Source organism: Agelaius tricolor, unplaced genomic scaffold, assembly GCF_023055355.1.
Source record: "Agelaius tricolor isolate 1412-34295 unplaced genomic scaffold, bAgeTri1.0.p SCAF_6, whole genome shotgun sequence".
NCBI classification, from domain to species: Eukaryota; Metazoa; Chordata; class Aves; order Passeriformes; family Icteridae; genus Agelaius; species Agelaius tricolor.
In genome coordinates this window covers 46,456,856-46,473,343 of record NW_027269266.1, presented here as the reverse complement: position 1 = coordinate 46,473,343, position 16,488 = coordinate 46,456,856, and the positions used below count along the sequence as shown (strand labels likewise).

At 40.0% G+C, this 16,488-nt stretch overlaps 1 protein-coding gene across 3 annotated transcripts in view; it reads right to left on the bottom strand.

Moving 5' to 3' along the window:
- TRANK1 (tetratricopeptide repeat and ankyrin repeat containing 1) overlaps window positions 1-16,488 on the bottom strand; it is a 51,873-nt gene that overhangs the window by 17,665 nt on the left and 17,720 nt on the right. For 2 of the 3 annotated variants that reach the window (XM_071429671.1, XM_071429672.1), the window contains 9 exons: window positions 13,239-13,377; window positions 12,658-12,789; window positions 10,769-10,936; window positions 8,816-8,971; window positions 8,191-8,442; window positions 7,148-7,324; window positions 2,903-5,779; window positions 2,106-2,305; window positions 1,507-1,644 (listed from right to left, as the gene is read on the bottom strand). In XM_071429671.1, the coding sequence (XP_071285772.1) occupies window positions 1,507-1,644; window positions 2,106-2,305; window positions 2,903-5,779; window positions 7,148-7,324; window positions 8,191-8,442; window positions 8,816-8,971; window positions 10,769-10,936; window positions 12,658-12,789; window positions 13,239-13,377 (4,239 nt within the window). Of the gene's footprint in view, window positions 1-1,506; window positions 1,645-2,105; window positions 2,306-2,902; window positions 5,780-7,147; window positions 7,325-8,190; window positions 8,443-8,815; window positions 8,972-10,768; window positions 10,937-11,378; window positions 12,019-12,657; window positions 12,790-13,238; window positions 13,378-16,488 lie in introns of those variants that run through there. The other variant, XM_071429674.1, reaches the window with a different exon arrangement.

The window sequence follows — 16,488 nt, the reverse complement described above, 5'->3', positions numbered from 1 at the left end:
TCAGAAAATATTGAACTCCAACACAGAGACATGTGAAAGATGTCTATAAATATGCACAGGCACTCCTAACTATAAGTTAAGTGTGGCAGCAGATCAGTGCTGTGCACTCTCATGCCATGTAGGAAATGCCAGCTCCTGATCACACTACTCTGCAGGCTCCTGATCCCCTGCAAAACTAATAACCTTAAAATCATGACTATGTTCTAAGTGATGTTCATTTTTCCCTTTTGGTATAGAAAATTCCATTTAATTGAAATGTGATTAAATACTGCCAAGTTTCTGGCACAACATGAAAAATACTCATAATAAGGCTCAAATAACATTTTTACAATTTATATGTTGCTGAGCTTTCAGCAACACAAAACAAGTTAACTGTCTTCCCATGGGGGAAAAAAGCAGGAAACCTTTCCTGAAAAATGTATTTTGAAGTTAAGATTTGAAAAAATCATCAATGAAGATATTCCTAAGCCTGTCATAGATTGTAACATGATAACCAGCTAAAGGTATCAGTTTGGTCAAGAGCTTGCTGTGTTTTGGGGGCTTGGCTTTTTTGCCTTCTAGATTTTTCATTCACAACTGCTTACTGAAACAAGACTCTTCTTAAATCCCATTTTCAAGACAAATAAAAAGAAAACCCATCACTTTACGAAGTGCACACAGCCACACTGCTGTGTTTACAACGGTTCAGAGATTCAGCTTTTCTAAATTAGAAAACCTCAGGGTGAGCTGCTTTCTTGCCTGCTTGTTTAGCTCCTCAAATCAACTCAATTACTCATGACTCACAGAAACACGGAAGAATTGTATGAAAACAGTTCTCCAGGCCTGACATACATTAGTCTAAGCTAAAATGCTCTACACAACTCAATTCTGCTAAACTGCTTCTCTAAATCCTGATAAATGGCTTGTTATTTTCCTGATTACAACTTGCACCACCAGAAACAAATCAACTTTGAGAAATCTACTGTGACAGCCAGTATTTACCTCAAGCTCCTTCCTTCTGCCCTCATCACATAACATTCACTAACCTCTGTGAAGGGGCACCAGTAAGCTGCCCTCAGTTTTCTTGTGGTTTTCATCTGCTGAAAACCACATGAGACATTGTTTTGAGGAGCAGAGGCAGAGGACATCTGCAACAGGGCTGTTCACACTGAATGTTTAATCACAGAGTAACTCAGTCGTGGGTACATGGAGTGTCTGCAAGCATGTTAAGTAAGGAATACTTGGAATACTTGCCTAGCTGGGGTCAGAAGAGTAGTCTTGGTGTGCAGCAGAAGAGTGTGTGTGTGTACCCCAAGGTTCTCCCTTAAATTTTAACAGTAAACCTGAAGGAAAGTGCAGCACTTAAGGAAACACGTTCTCAATTAATAAACCTGTGACCTCTCTGTTTTCCACTCTGATGAGACCATTCATCTTCAGAGAAAAGAGGGAATACTTTCCCAGCTGAACCATTAATTAGAAAGATAGACTTCAGAAAAAAAACGCAGAAAAAGGATAAGAATTAAATACCTCTGAATCTGTGAAAAAGTTGTAAAGGAGGACATCATCAAATTCCAAGCCCTTTGCTTCATAAATTGTCAGTACAAGTGCCAAACTAAGTTCCTCAGGTATCTTCTCCTTTGCAGTTTCATTTGCCACTAATACCACCTGCCATAAAATACATTATAAAAAAACATTAGAAAGCAAAAAGGAAAAAAAAAAGTAACAGTTGCATACAGAAAGACAAACATGTTGATAATACAAGAGCCTTTCAAAAACTAGACAACATTTCACAAAGACATTTCAGCACACTCCACAAAAAAGGTCACAAAGCTGCCACTAGAAGACTGACAAATGCGTGGTATGTGCAGGCAGTTTTAGATCTGGTGTAAGAATATTTGGAGTTAGAAAGGAACAGGTCAGACAATACCTCACACCAAAAAAAGAACAGAAAGAACCAGACATATTAAGAAGAAACAGAAACCAACACAATAAAGGTTTCTAAGCTTGAAATGCCTAATTTATCAGTGAGACAAGGGCTTAAAAAAGAAAGTTGTGGGCAGTTCATACAAGACTATTATTTAGCAACAGAGCTGGCAGAATCTGCAAAAAGCCTAAGAAAAGCAAACCTGATGTGCTCCAAATTCTATGGGTTGTGTTTTCCTTTTGTTGCCCCTCAGCAGAATTGCTAGATCACTAACACTGCAGGACTCCAAGACAATAGGTTTTGGCCCATCAAAGAGACCACGGTCCTGAGGAAGGCGGTCAAAAGATTCTGGAAAATAATGCTGGAGCAAATCAACCACTCCAGATGCTAAACGGAGAATACCTGCAAAAAGCACAATAAAGGTTTTACATTTCAGCCTGAAGTCCTTGCAAACACACTTTTAAAAGTTTCTGCTAGAAATTTGGAATCAAGATATATGACAAAAACACTGATCAGGGAAGGCTGAAGCTGTAAGCTTCAATTTATGTTTCTGCCAATTTGAGTGGATGTCATTCTTGGGCCTCTAAAGATCAGAAAACATGCTACAGTGGCTTGGCAGCATTCTCACAAAATAAAGATCACAAATGGGAAACAAGTAAGGAAAGTAGAAGCAGCACACCAATGCTGCAAAATCTAGTGCTTTGGGTGCTAGGACAACAGAAATGGGAAAGATAATTTCTTAATTTTTCCCTCAAACACAGCCAAAGCATCCAGTAAGCATGAGAATTCAAAAAATTACAATTTTAAAAACATTCATTTTTGGTTTTCCACTTGAGCTTTCAAACAACAGAATTGACATATCAGAAAAAGCTGTCCATCTGATCTTTTTGAAAAACAGGCCACATAGAGACTGGCTTTCAACTGGCCAGCAGAAAACTTCAATTATTAGTAACATCTTAAGAGCCCAGGCTCCGATCATAAATAAATTTGTTACTCTACCTGAATGGGACCTGTAGTTCTGGTACAACTGATAAATCCTTTTCGGTTTCCTAACACGCTGCTTCTTGTTCACAGAGCTCTTGCTTGCGTAATGAAACAGCGACCTGAGGTCACTAAAACGAAAAGCAACTCCTTTCATGATGCTCTGGGCAGTGTCACCGGTCAGAAACATGGCATTGGGGTCATTGATGCATTTCATCAACAGGGCTAGCTCAGCTTGCGTGAAATCCTGTATCTCATCACCATAGAACTCATGGATGGACCATGGCAGCTCCCTGAGCTTAGAAAGTCTTTGAGATAAATTATACAGCAAATCTTCTTCATCAAAGTAACCCCTCTGTGATCGTATCTGCTGATAAAGACAGAAGAGGTTATAGATCTCACTCCTGTCTTCCGTGAAGTTTGGTGATCTCTTTCGGCCTAGCTTTTTGTACTGCTCCTCAGTAAGCTTGCCCCCAAAGCAACTCAGTGCCTCAAAAGAGCCTTTCAGAAATGATTTGATTTCTTTCCAAACCAGTGCTGGATTGTACAAGCTTTTACCTTTTATCATTTTTGGCCATATTTCATTTGCAAATACATTGTAAGTCACAAAAGTCCAAGGATCATTTTCCTTAGAGCATGCATCTGCAGCTCCTCCATCATCACCATGTTCTGCTTCAAGATTACCTTCTTCATCTTCATCCTGCCAATTTGGTACAACCAAGTCTTCCTGAGGACTCCAACCAACAATTGCTCTTTTAAGACTTCCATCTTCATTTCTTGGAAAAAATGGGTCGGGCATGGATGCATCTAGTAACAGCAACAACTGCTTGGAGGTGACAAACAGTGGAAAATTTTCATCTTTAATGTCTTGTAGCCTGTGAATGTTTGGGTCCAGAGGTCTGAAGTGACTGGTCACCTTGGAAGACTTGCTAAGTTCAATGAAATTCTTCTGAACTTCTCGGCACAGGACAGGATTTTTTGTTACGAAGATCTGGTGCAGGTGCTCCAGTTTGTTTGATGCTTCTGCAGTACACGTTTGATCTTCTTCATGGTCACCACATGAATTCATTTCTGCACCAGCTGTGCCTACGGGAACCTTTTCATCCTCGCTGTCCTGGTTTTGCTCATCACTCACCTGCTCCTCACTTGAATTATCGCTCTCGTGTTTTGGTTCACTCTCTTCCTTCCTTGAACTGGCTTTTTCAACCTCACTGCACTGCCTCTGCTGCCATGTCTGCCTCTCCAACAGAGGTCCACCTGCCAAGCTGGATTTTTCCCAGTATGAATAGAATTTCTTCCAAAGCCTATACAAGCAGCAAGTTGTCTTCCCTGTCCCACTTCGCCCAATTAAAATGATTGGTTCCATAGGCTTTGGATTGAGATCAATCACTGCGTACTCCAGCTCCCCAACACGGAAAGGGTAATCAACAGAAGACTGCACATCATTTATAATGTTAAGCGCCATGTTAGTACTGAAGCTGTGGAATTTCATTATATTGTATTCCAGTTCTGCTGCACAAGCTGGAGGGAAATACTCAGGCATGGTATGTTCTTTTGATTTTTCTGCCTCCATGTCTTCAATGTAACAACGTGGAACACGCTTCTGTGTTGTCACACTGTGATTCTGAAGCCCTTCGCTTATACCCTTGAGCTTTTTCCTCAAAATGCAGGATAAGCCACGGTTGTAGGAAATGCATATATTTTCTAAGGCACGGTTCAGCTTGCAGTGGTCAAGAACAATGGCCCAAATTCTAATTATTTCTGTGTAAACTCTACCTGATTTTTCTAGACGACTTTTTGTCTGTTCTGTCTCCATGATCTTTTCTGGACTCTCACTGCAACGAGGAGAAAAGTCAATGGCAAGTTCCCATAGCATTCTTGCACCTTTGCCCAGTTTGGCTTCATACAGCTGGATATCAGCTTTCAAGTGTTTCAGTGGCTTCTGGAGGCCCCTAGACCATTCCCCATTGCCAAGGCGCTTAATTGTCATGATGGTTTTAGCTTTCAGATAATGAGGCACAGCTTTACTGCTCAAAGTCTTTAACATTTCAGGAGTGCACTCTATTTCCCAAGTCATGTTATCAAACTCCTGCACATACGCCTCAATATCCAGACTCTTCCCCTTTTCTTCCTCTAGTTCTTCCTTCTCTCCATTAGGCAGGGCCATACTAAATTCCCCTGCACCCTTCTTTTTCTCCCAGTCGTCCCCTTTTCTTTCAGGATGAGCTATGTTACCACAAGGTTGCAAGGAACTCCTTCCCTCTTCCGAGTTAGTCTGGGCTGAAGATGGCTTTTGTACCAGAGGATGATCCTTTTTCAGGGTGTCGCTCACTTTCAATTGCTGAATTAAAGCTGTGATTGCCTGCACTAGACTTTCCTGTAGTGTTAAGGGGCTGTTTATTCCTTCTGTTTCCTGCTTTGCCAACTGACCCTTTTTTGTTTTCATGGAACATGGGGTTTTTAAATCATTATGCACTGCGTTGCCAGATGGTGTCTTTAATGAGAACCCAGATGAAGAATGCCCCGTGCTCTTTGACTGTGAAATCTCAGAGGCTGGAATGGGTTTAGATACTTTAACCAACTGCCCTGCTCTGTCTTGGCGGTGCCTCTTCTTCTCCTGTGTGGCATTATTCCAGGCTTCTAGCAGTGGATCTCTCTTCTTAATTCTATGCATCACATCTTTTCCTGATTTGTTTTTTATGTTGAAGTTAATGTCAAATTTTGCCAATAACTCTGCTATTCTCTTAGTCTGCTTTGAAAATCCTTTCTGGAAAATAATATGCATCACTGTATTTCCATTGTCATCTTGTATGTTTGGATTAAGACATGGAAAGTCAGATGGTCTTGAAGCAAAGAGGTCAAGCAGATAATTTAGGATGTTTAAACCAATGCCATCTGAAAGCAGGAGAACAAACAGAAAATAAACTAAATTGCTTTATAAGTCTGCATTGCATGCCAACAATTTCAATACTTTTTTTTTTTTCTGCTGCTAGGAAATGAAAATCAGTTGCTTTTAAAAAGAAAAACAAAATCTACATTTCATGTTTATAAAACATGCTCACCTGAAACAACTCAAAACTAAGCTTTCCCAAGTTTCAGGAAAAACAATACAAAGCTTTAGAAATTCCTAGTGCTGCAATTATTCCCATAGCAGCAGTCAATTTCATTCCTCTTTTAACCTCTGGGTACAGACAGATTTGTTCATTTTCCAACATCAGCCCTGACTGCTTCCCAAGGGACACTGGTGCCCTGTCATCCAGACAAGCAGCAGCTTGAGATAGTGCTCTGGGGTCATTTGGTTCACTTTAATAAGGCACCCAGAAGTAATCTGCTGCAGATAACTTTGCTTTACTAAAATAACCTGCAGGAAATCCCAAATATTTCCTGATATTTGAGGTCCCTGGAGCAACTTCCTACAAAATAAGATTAGTTACCTCCCTGGGGGGGGGAAAAATACATATATATTCTACAGCTTTCTAGATTTCATCCAGATAATAGATGTGATTTAAATGAGACAATAGATGTGAAACATTTATATTCTAGCTGTAAAATAGTGGCACGCCAAAATCACTGTAAAGAAATTGCACATCAAAAACTTTGCACAGTGAAAAATACTTCAGAGAACATATTGTCATGGGACTTCTTAATCTTTTAATTTTAAAATGACAACTGGCATTATCTATGCTTGTAATCTCTCTAAAGCTATTCAATGAAATGTTTATGTTTTAAAAATTAATAAATTAAATATTTTAAATAATTTTAATCCTTCAACTCAAAAATGCATTTTTTCCTAACTTAAAATCAAACCTGATTTAGGGGATCAATTTCACAGTTTATCCTAACTTTTTATATTTTTACATAAGCCCTACAGTTCTTTCACTCCTCCCCTGAACAAAACTTTACTTGATTTATGATTGAACAAAAACTGATAAACAGATTTCAGATGCCACTGCAGGATTTCCTCCAAAGTCTGCTGCCATAGTCTGCTCTTACTTTACCTTTGTTTCTTCCAACCCACACAGCACTCATTTTACAGGGTTTCAGAGAGGAGCCTTCCTTGATTCCCCCATGGCACCTGAGCTGCCATTACCTCTCCTCACAGTCCCAGCCAACAGAGCCACAAAGCAGAACACATCAGCTTAACAGCTGTGTATTCCTTTGGGGGCTGAGTGAGACAAGGTCAGACATCCTGATCCACCCTCCCTGCAACAGCAGAACGGGCAGGTAAGGAATGGGGAATGTTTCCAACAGCAAAAGCCTTACCTTTTTTATTTAAACAGATGAAAACTGCAGCATGCAGAGGAGTATCTCCTTGTGTAACAGAGAGGTTTCGAGGGTCCGCACCTTTGGTCAGCAGCAAATATGCCAGTTCAAAGTAATTCTTTCTGAGGCATATTTTCAGTGGTATTTCAGAGTTGGTTCCAAGACCATCAGGCAGAGCTGGTGTGAAGGACAGGAAAATATCAGGCTTTAAAACTCATACACCAACCTGCTAACTGCAGCAAGCTCTGAACAGATGCAGTCAGATGCTGACTGCCAGGCAGGTGAGAGGGGTATTTTTTTTGCCAGCTTTTTATGTGTATCTGTTAAAACACTTTGTGAGTAAGAAGATCTTCATAATTTCCCCTTGTCTCCCATTAAACTGAACAACCAGTCCTTCTGTTGTGATAGGAAGACATAAAGGCCAGAACATATCTTCTCCAAGTCAGTCAGTCATTGACTGAAACAAGAGGCCTCCTTGCTCCAGTGGCCTTCAAAAGGCTTCAACAGGACCACATGTCCATAACTTATAGCTAACATCAAGCTATAAGATTAAATGAAATATGCCAGAGGGATCCCAGGAATAAGCTCACGCAAAAACACCAAGTATGATGATGTCTACACTAGTTAAAAAAAGAAAGACATCTGGTCATGTCTGAAATCAATGAAGAAGTCCCCTATTTGTAGCATAACAGCAGACTGAACTCAAAACCGTGGCTTACACTTTCTACCAGGACAATATTGTGGCTGAAGACAGAGAAATTGAGGCCCAAAAGGAACTACAGGTGCAGGGGCAATGATAGTCCTTGGCCTTTTACTAACCCTAGGAGACAAATTTCATTTGATAAACATCTTCCACCCAAGCAGCCTTACTACGCCATGTCCCATACAGCAGATGCAGCCAATGCATTGAACTCCAACAAGCTGCTGCACTTATACAGAGCCACAAAACCCCCATGTGTTGGTATTTCTGAGACTGTCTTGCTCCCAACATATCAAATAACATACTGCATCTCTTATAGCACATTAATATCACAGTTTTTCACCTCCTCGTTCAAGCAAGCATCTTATGAGGTGCACTTGCACGTCCAATTTTTCACACTGTTGGATAATGTTGCCAATGTCAACATCTGAAAGACTGCAGGTTTTGAAGAGTCCTCCACCTGATGGATCTTCCCCATCAGCTTTCCCTGTTAGGAGCAGCAAAACTTTATGCCACATTTGCTTCCCCAGCAACTGTTTTATGAAGCTGTTAGCACAGGCACTGGAGATGTTGCATGAGATTTCTTCAGGGATTTCTGCAAGACAGTCAAGACAACATAACTCACTCAAGGACTCATAATGAAATCCACCTCATTGTAAACTAATTTCAGAACAATTAACTTGTTAAATTGAAAGTAAGGAACGGCAAAATATATCTTTCCATCCTTATGCTGTCAGCCAAGTCAGTTTGAACATTTTGATACATCATGAATTTCTGTGCATATTCCATTGGTTCTAAGTGCAAAACACAACATTAAATATAATTAAAAGCACATTGTTCCAGTCATAAAAGTTACAGAAACACATAACAGAAGGAAGGGTAAAAGGGCAGTAAGTTTATGTTAGCACCAAACACATTTTTCACGGCAATTAATTTTTGTGAAAGGGAGAACTGGGAACTCACTGCACCTTTCACAGAAGACAGCCATTTCAGAAATCGCTTAACTGCATCTTCCTTCAATACATTTTTATGATGTGCTCCATTTTCACACCTGTAGAACTGGACAAACTGTTCCAGAACATCCTGGACAGAATCTGTATCAGCGGTGGCACTTTCATTGTCTCCTGCAAAACATTACAGAAATTGAAAATCCACTTCCTTGCCAGCATGTTTTCAGGGCAAGACTGTAATGCATTACATCCCAGGGCTCTAAGAAATGTGTAGTGACAGATTAAAAACAGATGGCTGAAACTCTTATTGCCAATGCCAGTCCTATGATGGATTTCTGACCCCAAAGGAAATTTGATACTTTCATCAAATACACTCTTGTTCTGGTTTTGCCTGGGATAGCATCATTTTTCTTCTCAGTAAATGGTACAGTGCCATGCTTTGGATGTAGGACAAGGATACTGCTGATAGCACAGTGATGTTTTGGTTGTTGCTGAGCAGTGCTCACCCTGAGACAAGCGTTTCTCCATGTCCCATGCTCTGCCGAGGACATGGAGAGCATGGGACACGAGCGAGCAGGTGCACAATAAGCTGGGAGGAAGCATGGCCAGGACAGCTTATCTGAACTGGCCAAAGGATAGTCCATACCAAAGAATGTCATGTTCATTATATAAACTATGGGGAATTGGCCATGAAGGGACCATTGCTGCTTGGAGATGGGTTGAGCCTCAGTTAGTGGGGTGTGAGCAATTGTACTGTGCACCACGTGTGTTTCTTGAGGTTTATTCCTCTCTCTTTCTCCTTTTCATAACAATAACAATAATAATAGGAGTGGTAATTTTTAAACTGTTCTTATGTCAACCCACCATGGGAGGGAAGGGGAAGTGAGTGAGCTGCTGCTTGGTACTTAGCTGGCAGCTGAGGTCAAACCATGACTCCATTTACCATAATTCACTAGGCTGAAAACTGTAATAGCTTCTGTATGCAGGCAGGAAAATGCTGCAATTATATAATTGTTCGGAATTTTTAGAGTAGATGACTAAACCCAGTAATGTTTGCAGCGTACACTTTTAATGAGCTTGTCTTATTCCCCACTGCCATTGAAAAAATACAGCCATAAAAGAATTTCTCCTCTTAAAATTAAAAAAACAAAGCTAAAAATATACACCAAAATGTTACCTATAAGATTTAAGAGATATAGAGATATTAATGTAATGGGAAATAGCAGATTTTAAACAATGTTCTAAAAATTGCCGTTAAACACCAAAAAACTTGGCTTGGACTTCCTAAATGCTTCAAGGAATTCAGATACATGAAAGACCAAACAAAACAGTAGCTTTATCTCTTGGGACAAAGAGAGAGACAAGGTAGGTCATCTTTTTAGAAAGAAAGACTAACCTCAGACTGTTACCTGTAAAGCTGAGGCTTATTCTCCAGCCTCTCATTTTCACAAAGCTTAGAAAACTGTTGCAGGTTGTGCATCGCCAAAAAAAACCCACAAACTAAATAAAATCCTGGCCATAAAAGACAGTGCAACTTGAAATGCCAAGCAAAGCCATTATTACCACAGAGGTATTGGTGTTAACATCCTAATGGAGAACCACTGTGCTAAAACCTTCTCCAGAGCAGAGATCTCCACAGTAAAGAAAGAAAATTTACTTTGCCAGGAGCTGTAAGATGCAAGCACAATGAAACCCAGTGTTTTCCAAAAAACTTACAAGTGATACACACATGAAAACTGAGATGTAGCCTAAAAACTGTGCTTGATGCCAAGCTTGATCTAAACATCACTTAGCCAGCAGCTGCTTTCAAGCAAGGATAAAATGGTCACTACTGACTAGCAGGAGATCGCAGTGACAACTCACAGGAAAAGTTACATAAAACACACCCACAATAACTTATTTGAAATAAAACAATTTTGTACCTAAAGGTTATAGTTTTAAAACAGGTAAAGCACACACTGCAAGTAGTACCTGTCTGCTTCCCAGAGGAAGTGATTTTCTCAATATGCTTGCTGACTTCTTTTACAGCATCAAAGTTTTTGTTCTTTTTCAAGATATCTATGACATATCTTGACCGTGCATCTGGAACAGAGGGATCAACCCCAAAATTCAGGAGCATGATCACATCTTCTGTTTGTCCTAAAGAATACATAAAAAAAAAAAAAAAGAAAAAGAGGAAGAATAATTCACATTTTTCAGGATTTTTGTTCTGTTTTCTTTTTTATTTTTAATTACTTGGCATAATTTCTAGCATAATTTTAACTTTAAACAAAATCTAAATTCTTCCCAGTGTCATAAGGTGACAGGGTGGAAGTCAAAGGCTGGACTTGAAGATCTCGGAAGCCTTTTCCAAACTTACTGATTCTTTGATTTTATGATTTATAATATTTATTATATATAGCTATAAAAAAATAAACTTTAGTAGATACATATGAAAATACATGTTTTCTCATATAATATATAATACATAAAGACATAAATGTTAGTAAATAAATACAGATTAAAATATGTGCTCTCTACTAAATAAATACCATATGAATATTACCAAATAACCTTTAAGCATCCAAAAGTCTGGAGTTACCTTGGCTGTGATGTTTGCTTCCTGTTGCCACCTCGTGGGCAGAGTAAGGAATACAAGGGAAAAAGCCAGAGTAACATAAAATTAAATCCCACAGAAACTGTCAAGGAAAGCATTTAGTTTGCCTCCTCTGACCAGGCACACTGCTATCTAGGCCTTCAATTTTCAGCTATTTAAAAGAACAGGAGAGGCCTGACAGCAAATTATAACTTAGTTAGCCAGGAATTTTGTAGTCCTTTAAAAATTTTGTAATGAACTATGTTTACTTAGCTAAGGAATGTTCAACTGTGTTACTTTAGCTGGTTTTAATTTAGACCTGTGTTGGCTGATGTCAGTAGAAGACCCTGAGAAATGGCCTCACCAACCTGCAGAAAGGAACTCAATGGACCCACACCCCTTAGAGAGCTTAAACAATAGCTGAAGAACAGAATTCAGTAAGATTGTTTAATGCTGTCATGTAACTAGAGATTAATTAAATACCATAGAACAAGAAAGATACCGTGAGAGAGTTAAGGAGTCAAAGCCCTACACACCCCAGAAAATTTGATTAATACATTGCAGGTGCAGTAAAGGAGCCACGTCGTAGGCTTATACAGCCCAGACAACTTACTCAGTAGTAGTTGTCTAACCAGGACAGCAAATGTAATAAAGAACTATTTAGCTGGATAAAACTTAGGTTATTCACTAAAAAAAAAAGATAGATGAGATGTTCTGGTGGCAATTAAGAAGAACAAAACACCTATACCATAATGCAATAAATTGGGCGGGGAGTATCTATAATAAAAAGTGGATGCTATAGTGTATATAAATGACTGAAAATTGTTTTTTCTTTGAACATGTCTATGGCAAATGAATTCCCAATATGTTCCCAATTTTGACTCAAAATTGTTACAAGGAATGTTCATCTCACAGATTTTTGCTGTTAGATTTAAAACTCCTTGTTTCAGACCTCCAGGTGGTCTAATGTGATTTTAAAGGCACATCAAAATTTAAAAATTTTAACTTCTAGGATTCTAAAAACTGCAGCATACTTGTGAGAAAACCCTAACCAAAGAAACCAAAGAGCAAAGAAAATGGTCACACATCAGGCATACAAATTTAAAAAGGAATTCTTGGAATGTTTAAACATCAGTTGCCACTACAAGTCTGCATCATTCAGATACTTTCTCATTTTCTTCCTTAACATGAAATATTTAACACCGGGGTCTGAAACCTTCTTCCATTAGAGATTTTTCCATATGAAAACAAAACAATACACACACACAAAAAAAAAAGTATTTACTGCGTTTCTGTGAATATTCACTGGAAGAGGCCACAATATGCAGCAGCGTCTGTCCATCTCTGTCTTTCTGGTTGATCCTATCCTTCAGCTCTGGCCTCCAAGTCAGCAACCATCTGAAGAGATGGTTGTTTGCTGAAATGATAAAATAAAAAAACAACTTAAAGAAACAGATCCTGGGGTTTTTTCCCCCTTTGGAGTGGCAAGATGCAAATCTAAGGTTGACTCATGACTCTACTACACACAAAGAAACGGCTGCTCCACACTAAGATGGGTGAAAGAAACCCTGTACCTTTTTAAAGCTGATATATTCAGGTTAAAAAAGACCCATATCAATCACACTTTTGTTTCAAAACACAGAAGAGAACAATTATATTAGGTTTCCACCACTATCAGGCATGGGTGATCAAGGAGAGTGTTTACAACACTTCTAAAAGAGTGCTTTATTGGGATGTGCAAGGTTATACCTAGATGACCTGACCTGAGCTGTTGGGTTTTAATTTTTTTAAATTTTATAAAGGTCCAGCTGTCAGTCCTCTGATAAAAGTCAGCATTGTTTTATTTTAGTTGCAGATGTCACTCACTTGCTTTGATACAGAGTCTGATAACAGCATGCAGCGGATACAGCCCGATGGACTCAGCCTTGGCCCCAATGGAAATCAGCCACTTGACTAACTCTGCTACTTCCTGCAGCTTCTCACCGTGACCATACAACTCAGAAGTCTGGCAGCAAAGAGAACAATTACAACACATTATTTTTACATACGCAAAAAGCATTTCCTTTTCAATATTTTCTATATTTCCATGACAAGAATCAGTAGAACAACAACAACTAAACCATAGCCACTGTAAAATGAAACTATTTATTTCATAGACTTACACAGAATGTCTTGGGTTGGAAGGGACCTTAAATACCATCTAGTTTCAACTCCCTGGCACAGGCAGGGACACCTTTCACTACACCAGGCTGCTCAGAACTCCATTCAACCTCAAACACTTCCAGGAATGAGGCATTCACAACTTCTCTGGGCAGCCTCTTCCAGTGCTTCAGCACCCTCTGAGTAAAGAATTTCTTCTTGATATCTAATCTAAACCTGCTGTCTTTCACTCTGAATCCATCCCCCCTCATCTTGTCACCACATGCTCTTGTAAAAAGAGCTCTTGTGGGCTCCCTTCAGGTACTGTAAAGCTACAATTAGGTCACCACAAAGACTTTTCTTTACCAGGCTGAACAATTGCAATTCTCTCAGCCTTTCCTCAGAGGAGAGGTGCTCCATTCCCATACTCATCCTGGTGGCCTCAGCCCCAACAAACTGATGTCAGGAATAGTGTGGCCTTCAGGACCAGGGTGGCAATGGTCCCTCTGCACTTGGCACTGGTGAGGCCACACCACAAGTCCTGTGCTCTGTTCTGAGCCACTCACTACAGGAAAAACATTGTGGTGCTGGAGTGTGTCCAAAAAAGGCAATGGAGCTGGTGACAGGTTCTGGAGCACAAGTCTGATGAGGAGAGGCTGAAGGAACTGGGATTGTTTAGCCTGGAGAAAAGGAGGCTAAGGAGAGACCTCACTGTTCTCTACAGCTTCCAGAAAGGAGGCTGTAGCCAGTTGGGGGTTGGTCTCTTTCACCACCTTCCAGGTGAAAGAAGGAGGAGAAATGGCTTTAAGTTGGTCTGCAGAGGTTCAGATCTGATATTAGGAAAAAAAAATTGACTGAAAGAGTGGTTAGGCACTGAAATAAGTTGCCCAGGGAGGTGGTGGAGTCACCAACTCAGGGAGTGTTCAAGAGGCATCTGGATGTTGCAATTGGAGTTTAGGGATGATTATAGTGCTGCTGTGTTGATTCCAACCTCGACGATTCTGAGAAACTACACAGCCTGAGCCGAAGCCAGCTGAACTTAAAAAGTATGTTCTAGCAAGGACTTAATGAACATGAAGCACAGTCTACAAGGGGTACAGCAATATAGGATACTCTGGAGGTGTGCAGCAGAAGCTAAGATGGAAATTGAGACAATATGCCAGAAGGATCAGGACATGAGGAGGTGGTCGGAAACAGTGTTCAGACAAAACTTCTCCATTTGTGCCAGTCATCTTTTTAAATAGCAGCCTTCACACATGCTTCCAACATTTACAAATAAATCTTTTTTTCTAATACTTCATGCCAAATTTTGACTGGCAAGAAATACTTTTTGAGCACAGTTATCAAATCAAAATACAACAGATTATAGGGAGAATGTAGGAGCAGCAGGGGAAGTTTGAGTTGTCAGAAAGCCACATTTTCTAATTTTTGCAAAGGAGGATCAGTACTCAGGGATTTTTCATCTTGATTCTTTCAGCCTTCCATGTGTACAACAAACCCAGAGGTAAGATTGGTTGGGCCAATTCAACAAAAAAAGGGCTGTACTATTTGCAAAGCCTACCCATTTTTCCTGACTCAATGAGGCATTTTGCTTTGCTGGAAGACACTTTGCTAAAACACTCTGTATGGGTCTTCTGCTGTGTTTCCAGGCTTCACTGCCAGTGTGGAGTTACTGTGCTAGCACTGGCACAGCACAGTGCCTAATGATACCCAACCAAGACATGCTTGCATATATCCATTCACTAATTCTTCCACTATCTCTAAAACAAGCCTGTGAGGAGATGTGAATTAATTTCCCTTGCATTACCCTCAGAAATACTCCTGCTCACTCTGTCAGGCACCTAACTGAAATACAATTAAGGTAAAACCACCAATTTTAAATTTTTATGACCAAAGTACCACAAGGACTGTAACAGCCAAATGGCAAATTCTAGTATATTCCACCAATATGACATAAACCTGTGGCAGCAGCTCTCTGGCCTCAGAGGGCAGTGCACAACTTTCCCAGGCATTGTCCTGGCAAAGGCTTTGAGAAGACCAGAGAAAAGAATGATAAACAATTCTTATCTTCACTTGCTGCACCTGTTGTTGTGAACATGTAGAATGTGTAATGGAGATTTGTTTACCAAAGGATGGTTTCTTAATTGGCCAATGGTGATGGTGTTTAGATGGAAGGACCAGTTGGGTCCATGTGTATCGTGACTGTCTGTAAGGGCAATGGGCTTCTTAATAAGTATAGAATAATAAAGTTCTGAGAATCATGGAGTCAATGCTAATTATTACCTGGCTGGGGGCCTGCAGTGACATAAAACTTTGTGAGAAACAGCAAAGCCTGATACTGAGAAAATTCCTGGGAAGCACGAGAGGAAGTACACACTATCTGAGAACGGGAAAGGCATCCTGTTTCTTCGAAGCCTGCAAACCTTGAGGAAACTAACAAACTGTCAGGCTGACAGATTTATTACAGGCCTGCAGCCAGGTTGCATGCAAAGGACTGAACAAAGATCCTCATACTAAGTGTATAAATGCTGTCTTAACAATGCAATAAACAGATTCATTCTGCCCTCAGTTTGTGAGTCTCACATTCATATATCACTAAACCTTGCCAGACAGTTAATAGCAAGCAGGGATAGTACAGTTACTACAGCTAATGTCTTCTAAAGTTCCTGTCAGGAAAGAAACTGTAAGAAATATAGAAATTCTTTACTGTGAGGGTGGTAAGGCACTGGAACAGGTTGCCCAGAAAAGCTATGGGTGCCCATTCCTGGCAGTGTTCAAAGCCATGTTGGATGGGGCATTGAGCAACCTGGTCTAGTGGAAAGTGTCCCTGCCCATGACAGGGGAGTGGAACTAGATGATCTTTAATATCCCTTCCAACCCAAATCATTCTAGGAGCCCATGGTAAAGTCCAGTGGAACTTCTCAATTTCTCACAAACACTGTGAGATGCCTTTAGAAAGCTGGTATGTCACTGCTAT